The sequence below is a fragment of the Bombina bombina genome, chromosome 5 (assembly GCF_027579735.1).
Source record: "Bombina bombina isolate aBomBom1 chromosome 5, aBomBom1.pri, whole genome shotgun sequence".
Lineage (NCBI taxonomy): Eukaryota > Metazoa > Chordata > Amphibia > Anura > Bombinatoridae > Bombina > Bombina bombina.
In genome coordinates this window covers 812703032-812723090 of record NC_069503.1, presented here as the reverse complement: position 1 = coordinate 812723090, position 20059 = coordinate 812703032, and the positions used below count along the sequence as shown (strand labels likewise).

The window sequence follows — 20059 nt, the reverse complement described above, 5'->3', positions numbered from 1 at the left end:
TGAAGAGATGTCTAAAAAGAACAATACTTTCCATGAAAATAAATAATGTCTAGAGAAAGCATATGCTCAAATAGAAGAGCCTGTAAAGCCTTCAGCACCAAATTAAAACTCCAAGGAGGAGAAATTGGCCTAATGACAGGTTTGATAAGAACCAAAGCCTGAACAAAATAATGAATAACAGGAAGGAACACTGCCTTATCCTGATGAAAAATCAGAAAAGGAGATCCACAAGAAAGAGCAGAAAACTCAGAAACTCTTCTAGCAGAAGAGATAGCCAAAAGGAACAATACTTTCCAAGAAAGTAATTTTAATGTCCAGAGAACACAAAGGTTCAAATGGAGGAGCCTGTAAAGCCCTCAGTACCAAATTGAGACGCCAAGGAGGAGAGATTTGACTTAATGACAGGCTTGATACAAACCAAAGCCTGTACAAAACAATGAATATCAGAATGAATAGCAATTTTTCTGTGAAAAAGAACAGAAAGAGTAGAGATTTGTCCTTTCAAAAAACTTGCAGACAAAACCTTATCTAAATCAACCTGAAAAATTGTAAAATTCTAGGAATTCTAAAAGAAAGCCAAAAGAATTTATGAGAAGAACACCAAGAAATGTAAGTCTTCCAAACTTGATAAAAAATCTTTCTAGAGACAGATTTACAAACCTGTAACAAAGTATTAATCACTGAGTCAGAGAAACCTCTATGACTAAGAATCAAACGTTCAATCTCCATTCCTTCAAATTGAAGGATTTGAGATCCCGATGGAAAAAATGAGCCTTGAGATAGAAGGTCTGGTCTTAACGGAAGTGTCCAAGGTTGGCAACTGGCCATCCGAATGAGATCCGCAAACCAAAACCTGTGAGGCCATGCTGGAACCACCAGCAGTACAAATGAACGCTCCATTAGAATTTTGGAAGAACTAGAGGCGGAAGATATAGGCAGAATAATAATTCCAAGGAAGTGTCAATGCATAAGCTACTTCCGCCTGAGGATCCCAGGACCTGAAATAGGCTCCTGGGAAGTTCCTTGTTAAGACGAGATGCCAACAGATCTATTTTTGGAAGCCCTCACATCTGAAAAATTGAAAAACATATCTGGGTAAAGAGACCATACTCCCGGATGTAAAGCTTGATTAACAGAGATAATCCGCTTCCCAAATGTCTATACCTGGGAAAAAGACCACAGAATTTAGATAGGAGCTAGATTTAGCCCAAGCAAATATCCGAGATACTTTTGTCACAGTCTAAGGACTGATAGTCCCACCCTGATGATTGACATACACCACAGATGTGATATTGTCTGAAAAAAACAATAAACGTCTCTTCTTAAAAAGAAACCAACTGAAGAACTCTGGGAATGCACGGAGTTCCAAAATATCAAATGGAAATCTCGCCTCCTGAGATTTCCAAACCCCTTGTGCTGACAGAGAACCTCAGACAGCCTCCCAACCTAAAAGACTCACATCTGTAGAGATCATGGTCCAGGTTGAAAGAATCGAAGAGACCTGTAGAACTAAAATGGTGATTTTAACCACTGAATCAAAGATAGATAAACATAGAATTCGAAGATTTAAAAAGTGAAATCCTAGAATCCCTGCACCATTATGCAGCATAAAAAACTGGAAAGGTTTTCTATGAAAATGAGCAAAGGGAATTGAATCCAATGCTGCAGCCATAAGACCTAAATTTCCATGCATATATAGCAACTGAAGGAAATAATAGAGACTAAAGGTACCGACAGATGGAACCCAATAAAAAAATCACTTATCTGTTAGAGACAAAGATAGTGACACAATATATCTGGAAACCTAAAAAAGGTGACCCTTGTGTGAGGAATCAAGAGCTTTTGATAAAAAGATCCTCTAACCATGTCTTGAAAAAACAAAGTTGAATCATATGAGATTCCGTAGTCTCAGAAAATAAAAATAATCTGAATGAAAAACAGAAATGAAGATATGCATCTTATGTATCTAATGAAAACAAATAATGCTATCACTGACCAAAAAAAAAGGCAGAATAGACCATATAAATACCAATGTAAAAGATGGTACATTTATGTAATAAAAAGATTTTCTATCTTTGGAACAATGAATAGTTTTGAATAAAACCCCAAAACCTAGTTCCTAAAAATGGAACTGGAATAAATACCCCAGAAGATTCCAGATCTGAGCAGCGCTTGAGCCTCAACTGGTGATCAACCGCACTTCAACATTACCCAAAATATATAGGACTGAAACACATTAAGGAAAGTGTTAGCCTTACTGGAATAGCTGGAATATAATAGAGAGAAAAAAAAACTTCTCATAGACGGTTTTACTCCAAATTTTATTCTGTACCCAAAATCTAAGAAATTTGGACCAAATAGAACCAAAAAACTTCCAATTAAAAACATGTTACTTGGGTAAGAATTTAGAAGTTTGTTCTTTAGTAAGAACAACCAAACTAAAATAAGCTTAAAGTTTTAGTCTAAGAACCTAATCTTGAAGCCCAGAATAACAGTTAAAGGGACAGTATACACTCATTTTCATATAACTGCATGTAATAGACACTACTATAAAGAATAAGATGCACAGATACTGATATAAAAATCCAGTATAAAACTGTTTAAAAACTTACTTAGAAGATGTCAGTTTGACTCTGTTGAAAAGGTAGCTGGAAAGCCCACTGCAAGTGGCAAATAAGACACTCCCCCCCCTCCCCCTTCTTTTGCATATGAAAAGACCCTTTACACAAACAGGAGCAAGCTGGAGTAGGTAGCTGACGGTATTCACATAAAACTTTGGGGCTTGGTTAGGAGTCTGAAAATCAGAGCAATGTTATTTAAATATAAGCAAAACTATACATTTATTTTTATAAAAAACTTTATGGGCTATATAAATAGATAATCTACAAAACATTTATGCAAAGAAAAAATGAGTGTATAATGTCCCTTTAAGAATTGAATCCAATATGAACCAAATAATTGATTATCTTGGAAAAAAAGAAATAAGGATTTTTTTAGAGATCACAAAATTCTTCTAGCTAAAAACAGCTAAAGACATATTTGTGAAAATATTCAATAAAATGAAAATAAAATTATTAGCATGTTAATCCAGTTAAAGGACCAGACAACACACCGGACTTGCATAAACAAATGCAAGACAACAAGACAAATGCAACAGCACCCAGTCTGAACCTCAAATGAGCAGTAGACTTTGTCCCTTAACAATGCTAAATAAAACATAATCTGATACTTGATCTTAAAGTAAACAGAAAAATGAAGCAAAAGCAACATCATCCAAATAAATCACAGGTCCAAGAAAAGTACCTGAAAATAAATAATTTTCCTTAAATAAGATACAACCATCTAAAAGGAAAATAAATACTATTTTGCTATAGAAACAATAGCATAATTTAGCAGGAGTAGAGATAGCCCCATATAAATTGGAGAACCCTCAAAATTGAAAATAACTGCCGTCAAAGAATATAATTTAAAACCTTTGAAGAAAATTCTTAGCTTATTCCATTTCCTAGTATGAAGAAATGGAAAAAAAACCTCTGAAAACACAGAAGATAAAATAAGCAGAAATAAAATGTTAGCTAGTTTTGAAAAAGAACTAGTTACCTCAATATCAAAAATAATCAACACCTTTTCAACAAAAAACAAATGTACTCTAATAAAAAAGTAGATTTGTTAGTGTCAATATCTGATGAAGAAAATTCTGAAAGAGAAAAAACATCAGAGAAGGATAATTCAGTATGTTGTTGGTCATTTGAAACTTCATCAAAAAGAAGTTTGAAAAAGACCTAAAAATTTTAATAGAAGGCGCAAAGCCAGACAAAGCCTTTAACATAGAATCAGAAAAATACTCTTATAAATTTTCTAAGTATATCTTGTACATAAGATGTAAAAAGAATAGCAATACATAAAGCATAAATACTAATGGATTCTGCATGTAAAAGTTTATCATGATAACTTATTACAAACCATAGCTAAAGATAAACATTCATAACATTTAAAATAAATGAACTTAGCTTTGGTAGGACTTCTTAGTCAACAGGAATCCCTCAGTATGTTCTGATCCAGGAATAATTTATGGAAAATCTTGCAATATGTAATAGAAAAAAACAACATATAAAGCAAAATTATCAAATTCCTTAAATGACAGTTTCAGGAATGGGGAAAAAATGCAAAACAAACAAGCCTCTAGCAACCAGAAGCAACAAAAAAGTGAGACTTAAATAATGTGAAAAAAAGTGGCGCCAAATACGACGCCCACATTTTTTGGCGCCAAGTATGACGCCCACATTTTTTGGCGCCAAGTATGACGCCCACACTTTTTGGCACAAAAAAACGTCTGTAACACACATGCGTCAAAAATGACGCAACCACGTGTAAACTTCCGGCGTCAAATTGGGCTGTCCTCTCTCAACACCCATCAGGATGTTGTTTTGCGCTGTTGTCTCTTGTTTAAAATAGTTTTTCTATAACCAATACTGCAGTATTGAAATTTCCAGTTTAAAGGGCAGTTTCAACAGGCAAAACAGCTATTTAACATGACAAAATAAAGGGAAAACATAATTTATGTAAGAACTTACCTGATAAATTCATTTCTTTCATATTAGCAAGAGTCCATGAGCTAGTGACATATGGGATATACATTCCTACCAGGAGGGGCAAAGTTTCCCAAACCTCAAAATGCCTATAAATACACCCCTCACCACACCCACAAATCAGTTTAACGAATAGCCAAGAAGTGGGGTGATAAGAAAAAAGTGCAAAAGCATAAAAAATAAGGAATTGGAATAATTGTGCTTTATACAAAAAAAATCATAACCACCACAAAAAAGGGTGGGCCTCATGGACTCTTGCTAATATGAAAGAAATGAATTTATCAGGTAAGTTCTTACATAAATTATGTTTTCTTTCATGTAATTAGCAAGAGTCCATGAGCTAGTGACGTATGGGATAATGAATACCCAAGATGTGGATCTTCCACGCAAGAGTCACTAGAGAGGGAGGGATAAAATAAAGACAGCCAATTCCGCTGAAAAATAATCCACACCCAAAACAAAGTTTAAATCTTATAATGAAAAAAACTGAAAATATAAGCAGAAGAATCAAACTGAAACAGCTGCCTGAAGTACTTTTCTACCAAAGACTGCTTCTGAGGAAGAAAACACATCAAAATGGTAGAATTTAGTAAAAGTATGCAAAGAAGACCAAGTTGCTGCTTTGCAAATCTAATCAACCGAAGCTTCATTCCTAAATGCCCAGGAAGTAGAGACTGACCTAGTTGAATGAGCTGTAATCCTTTGAGGCGGAGTTCTACCTGACTCAACATAAGCATGATGAATCAAAGACTTTAACCACGATGCCAAAGAAATGGCAGAAGCCTTCGGACCATTCCTTGAACCAGAAAAGATAACAAATAGACTAGAAGTCTTCCGGAAATCTTAGTAGCTTCAACATAATATTTCAAAGCTCTAACTACATCCAAAGAATGCAACGATCTTTCCTTAGAGATCTTAGGATTAGGACACAATGAAGGAACTACAATTTCTCTACTAATGTTGTTAGAATTCACAACCTTAGGTAAAAATTTAAATGAAGTTCGCAAAACCGCCTTATCCTGATGAAAAATCAGAAAAGGAGACTCACAAGAAAGAGCAGATAATTCAGAAACTCTTCTAGCAGAAGAGATGGCCAAAAGAAACAAAACTTTGCAAGAAAGTAATTTAATATACAGCGAATGCATAGGTTCAAACGGAGAAGCTTGAAGAGCCCCTAGAGCTAAATTCAAACTCCAAGGAGGAGAAATTGACTTAATAACAGGTTTTATACGAACCAAAGCTTGTACAAAACAATAAATATCAGGAAGACTAGCAATCTTTCTGTGAAAAAGAACAGAAAGAGCAGAGATTTGTCCTTTCAAGGAACTTGCAGACAAACCTTAATCCAAACCATCCTGAGGAAACTGTAAAATTCTAGGAATTCAAAAAGAATGTCAAGAAAAATGATGAGAAAAACACCTAGAAATGGAAGTCTTCCAGACTCGATAATATATCATCCTAGATACAGATTTACGAGCCTGTAACATAGTATTAATTACGGAGTCAAAGAAACCTCTATGACTGAGAATCAAGTGTTCAATCTCCATACCTTCAAATTTAAGGATTTGAGATCCTGATGGAAAAAAGGACCTTACGATAGAAGGTCTGGTCTTAACGGAAGAGTCCACGGTTGGCAAGTAGCCATCCGGACAAGATCCGCATACCAAAACCTGTGAGGCCATGCTGGAGCCACCAGCAGAATAAACGAACGCTCCTTTAGAATCTTGGAAATCACTCTCGGAAGAAGAACTAGAGGCGGAAAGATATAAGCAGGATGATACTTCCAAGGAAGTGACAATGCATCCACTGCTTCCGCCTGAGGATCCCTGGATCTGGACAGATACCTGGGAAGCTTCTTGTTTAGATGAGAAGCCATCAGATCTATTTCTGGAAGTCCCCATATTTGAACAATCTGAAGAAATACCTCTGGGTGAAGAGACCATTCGCCCGGATGTAGCGTTTGGTGACTGAGATAATCCGCTTCCCAATTGTCTATACCTGGGATATGAACCGCAGAAATTAGACAGGAGCTGGATTCCGCCCATACAAGTATTCGAGAGACTTCTTTCATAGCCAGGGGACTGTGAGTCCCTCCTTGATGATTGACATATGCCACGGCTGTGACATTGTCCGTCTGGAAACAAATGAACGACTCTCTCTTTAGAAGAGGCCACGACTGAAGAGCTCTGAAAATTGCACGGAGTTCCAAAATGTTGATTGGTAATCTCGCCTCCTGAGATTCCCAAACCCCTTGTGCTGTCAGAAACCCCCATACAGCTCCCCAACCTGTCAGACTTGCATCTGTTGAGATCACAGTCTAGGTTGGAAGAACAAAAGAAGCCCCCTGAACTAAACGATGGTGGTCTGTCCACCACGTCAGAGAGTGTCGAACAATCGGTTTTAAAGATATTAATTGAGATATCTTTGTATAATCCCTGCACCACTGGTTCAGCATACAGAGCTGAAGAGGTCGCATGTGAAAACGAGCAAAGGGGATCGCATCCAATGCAGCAGTCATAGGACCTAGAATTTCCATGCATAAGGCTACCGAAGGGAAAGATTGAGACTGAAGGTTTCGACAAGCTGAAACCAATTTCAGACGTCTCTTGTCCGTCAGAGACAGAGTCATGGACACTGAATCTATCTGGAAACCTAAAAAGGTTACCCTTGTCTGAGGAATCAACAAACTTTTTGGTAAATGGCTCATCCAACCATGTTTTTGAAGAAACAACACTCATAAAAGACTGGAAAGGTTCTTTCTATTGAAAATGATCAAAGGGAATTGAATCCAATGCTGTGGCCATAAGACCTAAAACTTCTATGCATATATAGCAACTGAAGGAGACTAAAGGTACCGACAGACGGAACACAATAAAATTATCCCTTGTCTGATAGAGACAAGGACAGAGACACAAACTATCTGGAAACCTAAAAAAGGTGACCCTTGTGTGAGGAATCAAGAGCTTTTGAAAAAAAGATCCTCTAACTATGTCCTGAAGAGCAAGTGAATCATATGAGATTCCGCATCCTCAGAAAATAATCTGAATGAAGACAGAAAAATGAAAATATGCATTTATTGTATCTAATGAAAACAAATAATGCTATCAATGACCATAAAAAGGCAAAATAGTTTGAATAAAACTCCAAAACCCGGTTCTATAAAAAGGAACTGGAAGAAATACCCCAGAAGATTCCAGGTCTGAGCAGCGCTTGAACCCCATGGGTGCCCAGCCATGCTTCAACAGTACCCAAAATATATAGGACAGAAACACACTTAAAGAAAGTGTTAGCCTTACTGGAATAAAATCAAAGAAATTTGGACAAAATAGAACCAAATAAATTTCAAAGAAGCTGGAATACGGCACGTACATCGCAATATTAGGGAGCTGATTTCGAACTCCAATTATAAACATGTTACTTGGGAAAGAACTCAGGAATTTGTTCCTTAATAAGAACAACCAAACTAGTATAAGCTTAAAGTTTTAGTCTTAGAACTCAATCTTGAAGCCCAGAGTAACAGTTAAGAATTGAATCCATTTATAAAACAAATAATTGATTAACCCTCATTTGCGAAAATATTCAATAAAATGAAGACACAAATGAAATTATTAGCATGATAGTCCAGTTAAAAAGACCAGTCAATACAGTGGACTTGCATAATCAATAAATGCAAAACAACAAGACAAATGCAACAGCACATAGTCTAGTAAATGTTGTCCCTTTAACAATGCTAAAATAAATCATAATCTGATACTTGATCTTAAAGTAAACAGAAAAAATGAAGCAATTGCAATATCCAAATAAATCACAGGACCAAGAAAAGTACCTGAAACTAAATAATTTTCCATAAATAAGATACAACTATCTAAAGGAAAATAAATACTATTTTGCTATAGAAAAAATAGCATAATTAGTAGAAGTAGAGATAGCCCCAATAAATTGGAGAACCCTCCCAATTGAATTTAACTGCTGGCAAAGAATATAGTTTAAAACCTTTGAAGAAGGAATACAAGAAAATTATCAGCCTATTCCATTCCCTAGTATGGGGAATTGGAAAGAAAACCTCTAAAAACACAGAAGAATAAATAGGCAGAAATAGTGTCAGCTAGTCTTAAAGAACTAGTTACCTTAATATCCAAAATAATCAACACCTTTTCAACAAAGAACAAATGTACTTTAATAATAGAAAAATAAAAAAGTAGATTTGTTAGTGTCAATATCTGATGAAGAAAATTTCTGAAAGAGAAAAAACATCATCAGAGAAGGATAAATCAGTATGTTGTTGGTCATTTGAAACTTCAATAATTAAAAAAGAAGTGAAAAAGACCTAAAAATGTTATTAGAAGGCACGAAGTCAGACAAAGCCTTTAAAATAGAATCAGAAAAAAAATTCTTATAAATCTTCTAAATATTTCTTGTACATAAGATGTAAGAATGGAAATATATAAAGCATAAATACTAATGGATTCTGCATGTAAAAGTATATCATAATAACTTATTACAAACCATAGCTAAAGATAAACATTTATAACATTTAAAATAAATGAACTTAGCTTTGGTAGAACTGAAACTCAGTTAAGCGTTTTTCCAGAAGTGGCTTCTGATTCAGGGTCAATCTGAGACATCTTGCAATATGTAATAGAAAAAACAACATATAAAGCAAAATTGATCAAATTCCTTAAATGACAGTTTCAGGAATGAGAAAAAAATGCCAATGAACAAGCTTCTAGCAACCAGAAGCAATAAATAATGAGACTTAAATATTGTGGAGACAACAATGACGCTCAAATTTTTTAGCGCCAAAAAAGCCGCCCACATTATTTGGCGCCTAAATGCTTTTGGTGCCAAAAATGGCGCCACATCCGGTAACGCCGACATTTTTTGGCGCAAAAACGTCAAAAAAATTACGCAACTTCCGGCGACACGTATGACGCCGGAAATGACAAGAAAATTTTTGCGCCAAGAAAGTCCGCACCAAGAATGACGCAATAAAATGAAGCATTTTCAGCCCCCGCAAGCCTAACAGCCCACAGGAAAAAAGTCAAATTTTAAGGTAAGAAAAAAATTGATTAATTCATATGCATTATCCCAAATATGAAACTGACTGTCTGAAACAAGGAACGTTGAACATCCTGAATCAAGGCAAATAAATGTTTAAACACATATATTTAGAACTTTATATAAAAGTGCCCAACCATAGCTTAGAGTGTCACAGAAAATAAGACTTACTTACCCCAGGACACTCATCTACATATAGTAGAAAGCCAAACCAGTACTGAAACGAGAATCAGTAGAGGTAATGGTATATATAAGAGTATATCGTCGATCTGAAAAGGGAGGTAAGAGATGAATCTCTACGACCGATAACAGAGAACCTATGAAATAGACCCCGTAGAAGGAGATCATTGAATTCAAATAGGCAATACTCTCTTCACATCTGACATTCACTGCACACTGAGAGGAAAACCGGGCTCCAGCCTGCTGCGAAGCGCATATCAACGTAGAATCTAGCACAAACTTACTTCACCACCTCCATGGGAGGCAAAGTTTGTAAAACTGATTTGTGGGTGTGGTGAGGGGTGTATTTATAGGCATTTTGAGGTTTGGGAAACTTTGCCCCTCCTGGTAGGAATGTATATCCCATACGTCACTAGCTCATGGACTCTTGCTAATTACATGAAAGAAAGAATATATTTGTAAACAATGTAATTCATTCTAGCGATTAAACACAAAAGACATTTTATGGTAGCTATATAAGTGACAATTTGTAGTAGCACCTTATATATGAAATTGTAACACAAACTAACAGCTATTATTTAGTTACAGATTTCACTTTGTCAGTTACTAAATGATAAAAGGTTTCAGATGACTGTTTGCGATAACTAGCCTGGAATGAGCTCCTAACTCAGACATTAATCTTGGGTACCTATATTTATGCTGATTGCCCAGACCACATGCTACCCCATAACCACTAATCATAATGAAACCCAACTACACCAACAGCAACCCTGACCACATTACCATTAGCATCCATAGTCTGCTGCTTCATCACTTACCTACAATGGACCTTTCATTTTCTGGCTGGAAGAGGCTGAAGATAAGGCAGTACTGAAATCACCTTTTAGGGCCAATAAACACCTTACTTTTTACAGTAAATACCTTTTCCCAAAGCCGTACAATAAAAATATACATACACATACACAGTCATGGCCAAACATATTGGCACCCATGCATTTCTGTCAGATAATGCACCACTTCGCTCAAAAAATTGTTGCATTTACAAACGTTTAGGCATTCTCAGGTTTGTTTCTTTTGTTTGTATTGGTATGACACAAAAAAGCCAAATCCGACACATTCCACACAAAACTCCAGAAATGGACTGGACAAAATGATTGGCACCGTCTCAAAATTGTAAGAAATAATTGCATTCCAAGTTTGTAATGCTCCTGTAATTTGTAATTAAACTCACCTGTATCAATTAACATGTGATGACAATATAGAAATCATACCGGCAACCAGATAAAATGGTGAAAAATTGACTTTCTGTTGTGTCTGTGTGCCACACTGAGCATGGAGAAGAGAAAGAGCAGCAAATAATTGTCTGAGGATTTGAGAACAAAAATTGTGGAAAAGCATGGACAATCTCAAGATTAAAAGTCCATCTCTAGAGATCTTAATGTTCCTGTGTCCACTGTGCGAAACATTGTTAAGAATTTTACAGCCTGTGGCAGTGTAGCTAATCTCCCTGAACGTGGGCAAAGTAGAACAATTGATCAAAGATTGCAACGAAGGATTGTTCGAATGGTGTATAAAAAACCTCAATCAACTTCCAGACAAATTCAAGCTGACCTTCAGGCACAGGGTACAAATGTGTCAGCTCGCACTATAAGTTGCCATCTGAATGAAAAGGGACGCTATGGTAGGAGAACCAGGAGGACCCACTACTGACACAGAAAGATAAAAAAGCCAGATTGGAGTTTGCCAAAACTTACCCAAGAAAGCCAAAATCCTTTTGGGAGAATGTGCTGTGGAAAAACAAAACAAAATTACAGCTTTTTGCTAAAGCCCATCATTCTACTGTTTTCAGAAAAAGAAATTGGGTTTTTAAAGAAAAGAATACAGTCCCTACAGTCAAACATGGTGGCGGTTCACTGATGTTTTGGAATAGCTTTGCTGCTTCAGGCACTGGATGCCTTGACTGTGTGCATGACATTATGAAATCTGAAGACTACCAAAGTATTCTGTGGTGCAATGTAGGGCCCAGTGTCAGAAAATTGGGTCTCCGTCAGAGGTCATGGGTCTTGCAGCAGGACAATGACCTAAAGCACACGTCAAAAAGTACCCAGAAATAGTTTAAAACAAAGCACTGGAGAGTCCTGAACTGGCCAGAAATGAGTCCAGATCTCAATCCCATAGAGCACTTGTGGAGAGATCTCAAAAAAGCAGTTGGGAAAAGGAACCCTTCCAATCTGAGAGACCTGGAGCAGTTGGTGAAAGAAGAGTGGTCCAAAATTCCAGTAGAGAGGTAGGTGTAAGAAACTTACTGATAATTACAGGAAGCGATTGATTTTGGTTATTTTTTCCAAGGGGTGTGGTACCGAATATTAAATTGAGGGTGCCAATAATTTTGTCCAGTCCATTTTTAGAGTTTTGCGTGGTATGTGTCAGATTTGGCTTTTTTCTCTCCACTTTTTTGTGCCATACCAATACAAACAAAACATGAACATTTGTAACTGCAACAATTTTCTGGGCGAAGTGGTGCATTATCTAACACATTGCAAGGGTGCCAATATTTTTGGCCATGACTGTGTGTGTGTATACCATTTTTCTAACACATATACATACACACATACATGCAGCCCCGAACCAAAAGATTACGACTTGCTGAATGCTCAGATGATATTTAGCATTTTTTAGCAAAAAAGTATTTTTTAAATTAAGGTATGTACATTGTTGTTTTTTTTTAGACATAATGCTATTGCACATTACAGAGACTATAGTGTAAATATGCACTGGGAATATTTGCTTTATTGCGGTGGCCTGGAACCAGTATGGGGGTACTCACAAGTACCACCACCTCTGCCATGTCTGCATTGTAAATATCTTTGTCGCTTTGCTTTTCTCGAAGTTACTGAGCACAATATATTAATAATTAATGAATACTGCCACTTGTAGTGTGCTTTTCACAGAGGAAAACTTTCCTGAAGCACGAGTCTGATCCCGCCAAGTAAGGTCAATCCAGCCCGAAATACCAGGCAATTCTCCTCTGAACAAGGAACATGACAACCCCAGACATACTAATACTAATAATATAATATAATATAATATATATACACACATACACACACATACTGTATGCATTAAACACTTAGCTGCAATTATGTTTCAATACCCAAACTCCACCCACCACTTGTCTTATTTGAAAGAGCCAATCCAGGTGTGTTAAAGGGACAGTCTACTTGAAAATGTTTATAGTTTAAAAAGATAGATAATTCCCAAGTTTTGCATAACCAACACTGTTATAATGATACACATTTTACCTCTGCAATTACCTTGTATCTAAAGCCTCTGCAGACTGCCCCTTATCTCAGCTCTTTTGACAGACTTGCATTTTGGCCAATCAGTGCTGACTCGTGAATAACTCCACAGGAGTGAGCAGAATGTTATCTATATGGCACATGTGAACTAGCATTGTCTAACTGTGAAAAACTATGGTCGACCAAAGAAGTTGAGTGCATGTGCTCAGCGTCATATCCAGTGGTTGTCTTTGGGAATTAGACAAATGAGTGCTGTCAGTATTGCTGCAGAGGTTAAAGGGGTGGGGGGGGGGGGGTGTCAGTCTGTCAGTGATCAGACCATACGCCTCACACTGCATCAAATTGGTCTGCATGGCTGTTGTCCCAGAAGGTAGCCTCTTCTAAAGATTATGCACAAGAAAGCCCACAACAGTTTGCTGAAGTCAAGCAGACTAAGGACATGGATTACCGGAACCATGTCCTGTGGTCCGATGAGACCAAGATAAACTTATTTGGTTCAGATGGTGTCAAGCATGTGTGGAGGCAACCAGGTGAGGAGTACAAAAACAAGTGTGTCTTGCCTACAGTCAAGCATGGTGGTAGGAGTGTCATGGTCTGGGCCTGCTTGAGTGCTGTTGGCACTGGGGAGCTACAGTTCATTGAGGGAACCATGAATGCCAACATGTACTGTGACATACTGAAGCAGAGCATGATCCCCTCCCTTCGAAGACTGGGCCGCAGGGCAGTATTCCAACATGATAACGACCCCAAAAACACCTCCAAGACTGCCTTGCTAAAGAAGCTGAGGGTAAAGGTGATGGAGTGACCAAGCATGTCTCCAGACCTAAACCCTATTGAGCATCCTCAAACGGAAGGTGGGGGAGCGCAAAGTCTCTAACAGCCACCTGCTCCGTGATGTTGTCATGGAGGAGTGGAAAAGGAATCCAGTGGCAACCTGTGAAGCTCTGGTGAACTCCATGCCCAAGAGGGTTAAACCAGTGCTGGAAAATAATGGTGGCCACACAAAATATTGACACTTTGGGCCCAATTTGGACATTTCCACTTAGGGGTGTACTCACTTTTGTTGCCAATGGTTTAGACATTAATGGCTGTGTGTTGAGTTATTTTGAGGGGACAGCAAATTTAAACTTATACAGGCTGTACGCTCCCTACTTTACATTGTAGCAAAGTGTCATTTTGTCAGCGTTGTCACATGAAAAGATATAATAAAATATTTACAAAAATGTGAGGGGTTTACTCACTTTTGTGAGATACTGTATGTATCAGGTTTAGGCTTATTAAATTTGCAATGTGCGTTTCCAGTTGCAGAATTGGAAAGCCCCACAATTTTCATATTTTAAAATAATAAGAAATGGAGGGAAAATAAATATGAAAAGGTATATTGCAGAATTTCCTTATTCACTAAATATAATTAAACATCAAATCATAACGTTTATTAAGTATAGTTACAAAATACAAATATGCTTTCATTGTTTATCTTGGCTATTTTTCTGTAATTTACCTCTAACAACTGTGTTGATAATTTAGTGCACCAAGCAAAGTTCAGAATTGTGATTGCTTGAGCCCATTTATATCTGACACCAACTGGCCAACCTGCCCCTTCATTTCCACCACTCACTCTCCCTTCTTTCCTTATTTCCCATCACTTCTCTCCAATTAATTTGCTTTATTCTCTTCTTTTTCAGTCCTCATCCACTAGCTTCCTCTAATCGATGCCTCACCATAATTTCCATTTAGCCCTTGCAGTGTGTGCCAGATACAGAATGCACTACGCCACACTTGTAACTTTATTAACATCCAACACTAGTAGACCACACTAACAAACCAGATCACTGAAACCTGGAAAACCCATATATAGATATATAGATAGATAGAGAGAGGTTCAGGTTTGTAGAATTTTTTTTTTTTCAAGCTGGGATCGATTCAGTGTTACAAATTATTATCAAAAGAATTAATCGATTTTCCAGTGACATCAATCACAAACTAATGCAGCTACATATTTCATACACTAGCCTTGAATATGCTGTACACACTACCATTTAAAATAGAAAAGATCATTTTATAAAAAGGCATGCAAGATACACTATACACTTTATATAAAACCATAATATAAACTGCAAAATATTCTGCATGAAAAAGGTACATGCACACAAAGAATTTACATGAATTTAAAGTTGTAGATGTTCAAAAGCGCATTTTGTTTTTACCTGAATTAAACACTTGCTGACATCACTTGCACAAAGTGCTTTATTGCAGCCTCGGATTGGTAAAATCCAAGAAAAACACAGGAGCAGGGCTGTGGCTGTAACCGGAAAGTAGGATGAATTCATGTTTTGTCACCAGTAAAACTTCTCAGCAGCTCTAAAAATAAAGACATAAGAAATAAATTAAATAGACTAAACCCTCTCAGGGCATGAAGACTGTCCTGTTAGTCTCTACACCACATAGAAACATACAGCTTGTGACCTTTCATTTCAATATCTGTAAACAGGAGATATATCTCCAATGGCTATGCATTAGTATTTCTTTCAACAGAATATGTTCAGTGCTGTATAGAAAACAATACTCTGATATGGTCTAAAATGGATTCCCATTAGACTATGTTATTAGAAGTTTTACAGAAAATGACAGAGGCACTAAGGCGTTAATGCATGATCTGATTGGTCTGTGTCTATGTGAGGTCACCGGATGCACAACCAATTGGATAATGCATAGGGTTTATCGCTAGCGCCTAGTAAAGTCAGAATGACTGGACGTCGTATAAGTTAGGACGTTCCATATCGTCCTAATGGTGTCAAAGCCTATTAGGCGTTAGCGACAAACCCTATGCATTATCCTATTGGCTATGCATCCAGTGACATCACGGAGACACAGGTCATTCTGATCATGCATTAACGCAAAAAGGCAGATACGCTCCAGAGAGTTATGTTCTAATCAGAGCCCACCAAGATGTGCTTTTAAATCTTCTCGGACAGACCTGACTGTTATCAGACTGACATTTGTCTGTCAGATTATTATCCATCGCACAAGCATTCTGTCCGAGAACCTTTAAAAGCACGTCTCAGGGGGGTGGGACCCATGGTCAGGTTCCCAGAGGCGGTTGAGCTGCCCGAAGCTCTGATTAGAACAGAACGTTAATGCATGATCTGATTGGTCAGTGTCTCCGTGAGGTCATTGGATGCACAACCAATTGTATAATGCATAGGGTCTGCTGCTAGCGCCTCGTCAAAGCCTAGAACTTTTAGGATGGCATGAAACGTCGGAACGCCGTCTAGGGGTTAAAACTGTCTGTGTTTTTCATGTACTGAGCACAGGGAGTTTGAATACAACAGGTTTACATGAGGATTATGAAATGGTCAAAAGTAAACATGCATAAATACAGTTGTTTCTCTTGACAGTTTAAAATTTAGTCAGTTTTCCACCGAAAATGTTGCCAGCCAGGTGGCATTATGAAGTGGCCGGGTGGAGCATTATAATACTTTATATTTTCTGTTATTTATAAATGTTATGTAAGCTATCCAAAGCACAGATTGCTATACATACACAGCAGTGACAAAATATTCCTATGCAGCATTAAAAACATGACATGCAGTGCCATTTAAATATTTGATTTAAAGCATTTTGCAGTATAATCAATTTTGTTCTGTTTCAGATGATAGAGATAGAGATATATCCTACACGAGTGCTCCAAAAGCTGTCTTGTGACATTGAAGCTCAGATCACTTGCAGGTGTGGGATTTCAAAGCACAACATACAAGTGTATCAATTGAGAATTGTCTGCACAATGAACAGTTGTCTCAAACAGAAATAATTTTTAAAGCAAGCATTTTTGCAAAAGGGAGTATTTTGCAAAAAGAAAAAAAAAAAGCTTCTAAAATGCATTTCATATATGTAAAGTGCTTAATTAAGAATAAAATGGCCAAACATTATGCAATTAAAAAAAATATTTGATTTTATGGCACCACCTCCTCTTTCTGTACTCAGACTTCTGTAACACTTTGTCCTTTTAACCATCCTTTGTGTCAATATATATTCTGTGAATTCTATTGTATTGATCAGTATTGCTTGAGACCAGAGGAAGATAGAAAACTCTCAAAAGCTTGTATACATGTATAGTTAGTCCAACAAGATACTCTTATTATTGTTTCTAAAGAAAATTTGGTAACAAAAGTAAAAAGTTTGTCAAATTATTACTTCATCTCATACAAACTCACCTTTCTCTTGCATAAAATAGCAGAATGCCCTTGTGCATTACAAATAATTTGTTATAGGTGTACTATGCTCAACAGATTCTGAAATAAATGTGTAAATTATCTTTTTGACTCTACCTGTAAGCTGATTTCCCCCCTCTCTAGTATAAGGGGTAAGCACATTAAATCTATTGTGTACACTGCATTTCTATGGGCCATTTATTCTATTATAAAGTTGGTGCAGAAAACAGAAAAATTATTGAAGGTAGACTTTGGTTCAGGATATATTATTGGGAAGCATGAATTTATTAAAGAAACAAAATTCCATATTTGAAACATCTATATGCACTTATGTCTTGTCTCACTGACACAAATAAACAGTATAAACAATATAAGTCACTGCACAATTCAATAAAACTAAATTAATAAATTGTTTGGTTTAAACTTTATTATGCACTAATAAGAAATATTTTCTAATTACTCACCAGAAAAATTAATTACTTAACATTATTTTACCAGAAGCTCAAAAAATGTCTCATTGTTTGAAGGGTTGATGACAAATTAATTTAAAAAATATTTTTAAATTTAGAAAAAAATATTTTATATTTAATTTGAAATCAATATAACAGTAGGTATGAATTATATTTGTTATTGGAATACGTATAATAAGCATCCACAATAAGATGCTGTAAATAACTAGGGCACTTTACATCATACACCTGCTTGTTATAAGTACTAACAGACAAACAAAATCTACAAGAGAAACATATTTCAGGCTGATAAATTATCCTAAAAGATCCTTAAAAGAAAAGGAGTGTGGTAACATTAATGTATACATACCTCACCATTACACCCAGCAATAAACAATACAATGACTTGTCACATTTATACTATTTAAACTCTGTCGGTGACAGTATCTATTCTATTGGTATAGGTCCAACAAATAGAACATTTCAATACCTTTTCAAATGTACTGCACTTGGGATCCAAATGTTTAGAGGTAAAAGGCTTTATGGGATACATTTTAATAGTTCTGGATGAAGGATTGATTGAAACAGGCAATACATAGAGAACTATTACCAATATACTTTGAGCAAAGTATAATTTAGGGAGGGTATTGAGAGATTCTATGTTAAAGGGCCATGAAACCCAAAAAATTTCTTTCATGATTTAGAGAATCCAATTTTAAAACAACTTTCCAATTCACATTAATTATTTAATTTGCTTATTTCTTTTGTTATCCTTTGCTTAAAGATTTATCTAGGCAAGCTGAGGGGCAGCAGAGAACATAGGTTCTAGCTCTTGATTGGTGGCTGTATATATATATCTCGATTGTTCAGTTAGAAACCATTAGTGCATTGCTGCTCCTTCAACAAATGATACCAAGAGAATTAAACAGATTAGATAATATTAGAAAGTTTAAAATTGAATTTTCTATCTGAATCATGAAATAATTTTTGGGGTTTCATGTCCCTTTAACATAGAATCTCTCACTACCCACCCTAAATTATATCCTGAGCTGCTGCATGTAGCACCAACCTAAATAGTTGTTGTAAATGTACTTTTGTTGTTGTGGTGCTACTATAAACAAACATCATGAGAAATGATGGGCAAATTCCACAGCCCAGGGTTCAAGCAGTGCCACTATTCTACCCAGAAGCAGTCAGTACCAGCTCAGCTCATTTTGTTGCAGGCCCCCGCGTTATGGTTTGGGCGACCTGTTCTTAAACAGGGTTAAACACTCAAGAAATGTCTAATCAGAACATGTAGAAGGAATGGTGCGTAATATGTATACAGAAAAGTTCTGTGTAGCGATTTCAAAAATTGTGCTGGATCAACCATAATGACCTCAGTAACAAAAACTCTTACAACAGCAGCTTTTACTTCATGATAACTTTTGATCGCCTTTAAAACGGCTCTTTGTATGGTGAGCTACACAACTGCAAAGTTTGCTAAATTGCTACCGTTGTCAGAATGATTTACTAAGCGTAGAACTACTTTACGTGCAATAAGCATGCATGATACCTAAACAGACAAATAATGTGTGACGTCAACTGTCCCTATAGCCCTGATCCTTCCGCCCCAGGTGCTCACCAATGGCCTCTATGTGCTGGTATTTCTCCTTCACCCTTGAGCTTGTCCCACTGCAGCTTCCCTCACTCCACGGCTGAAACGATACAGTCTACTGCACACTCCCAGACCTTGATGGCGTGTGGAGGGAAAGAGAAGGAGGAGCAGCATATCCCAGCCCCCCGTATGCTCACAAAAAAACTTCTAGGCAGTTATCCAGAGAGCACCTCCCTCCTCTTTTCCATCCTCACACTAATGACTGCTATTCTTCTCCAGGCTACCTTCATGCTGTAGGAATGCTGCAGGTTTCCCACTGAGCACAGTTATTTGTAATACCCAGGAGAGCTAGTTGGGGAAAGACATTTATATATACACACATATGCACCCACATACAAAGCAATCACAGAATTCTAGTGGTGTGTTTATATACATTGCCAGAGGCAAGATTAGAGATTGCTATTGGAGTCTGCATACGAGTTCCTCTCTTATAGATTACAGGGCGTTGTATCGGTCTATTGAGAACATTTAAACTGGGCTGCATGTATCAATAGGTTGCCCAGACATCTGCCCTAGGGCACTACGCTCACAGGGTGCCTATTTACTTGTATTTTTGCAATCCACTTTCTATTATCTGATATTCTGTGTTGCAACAAAGTTAAGGTACGTTTAAGTA

General features: G+C 36.9%; 1 protein-coding gene across 1 annotated transcript in view; it reads right to left on the bottom strand.

Moving 5' to 3' along the window:
- TWSG1 (twisted gastrulation BMP signaling modulator 1) overlaps positions 1-19541 on the bottom strand; it is a 94733-nt gene extending 75192 nt beyond the window's left edge. The window contains exons 1-2 of the mRNA XM_053714918.1: positions 19411-19541; positions 15334-15487 (exon numbers count right to left, since the gene is read on the bottom strand). Coding sequence (XP_053570893.1) covers positions 15334-15456 — 123 coding nt within the window. The 5' untranslated portion in view covers positions 15457-15487; positions 19411-19541. The remainder of the gene's footprint in view (positions 1-15333; positions 15488-19410) is intronic.
- Between the last annotated feature and the right edge of the window lie 518 nt (positions 19542-20059).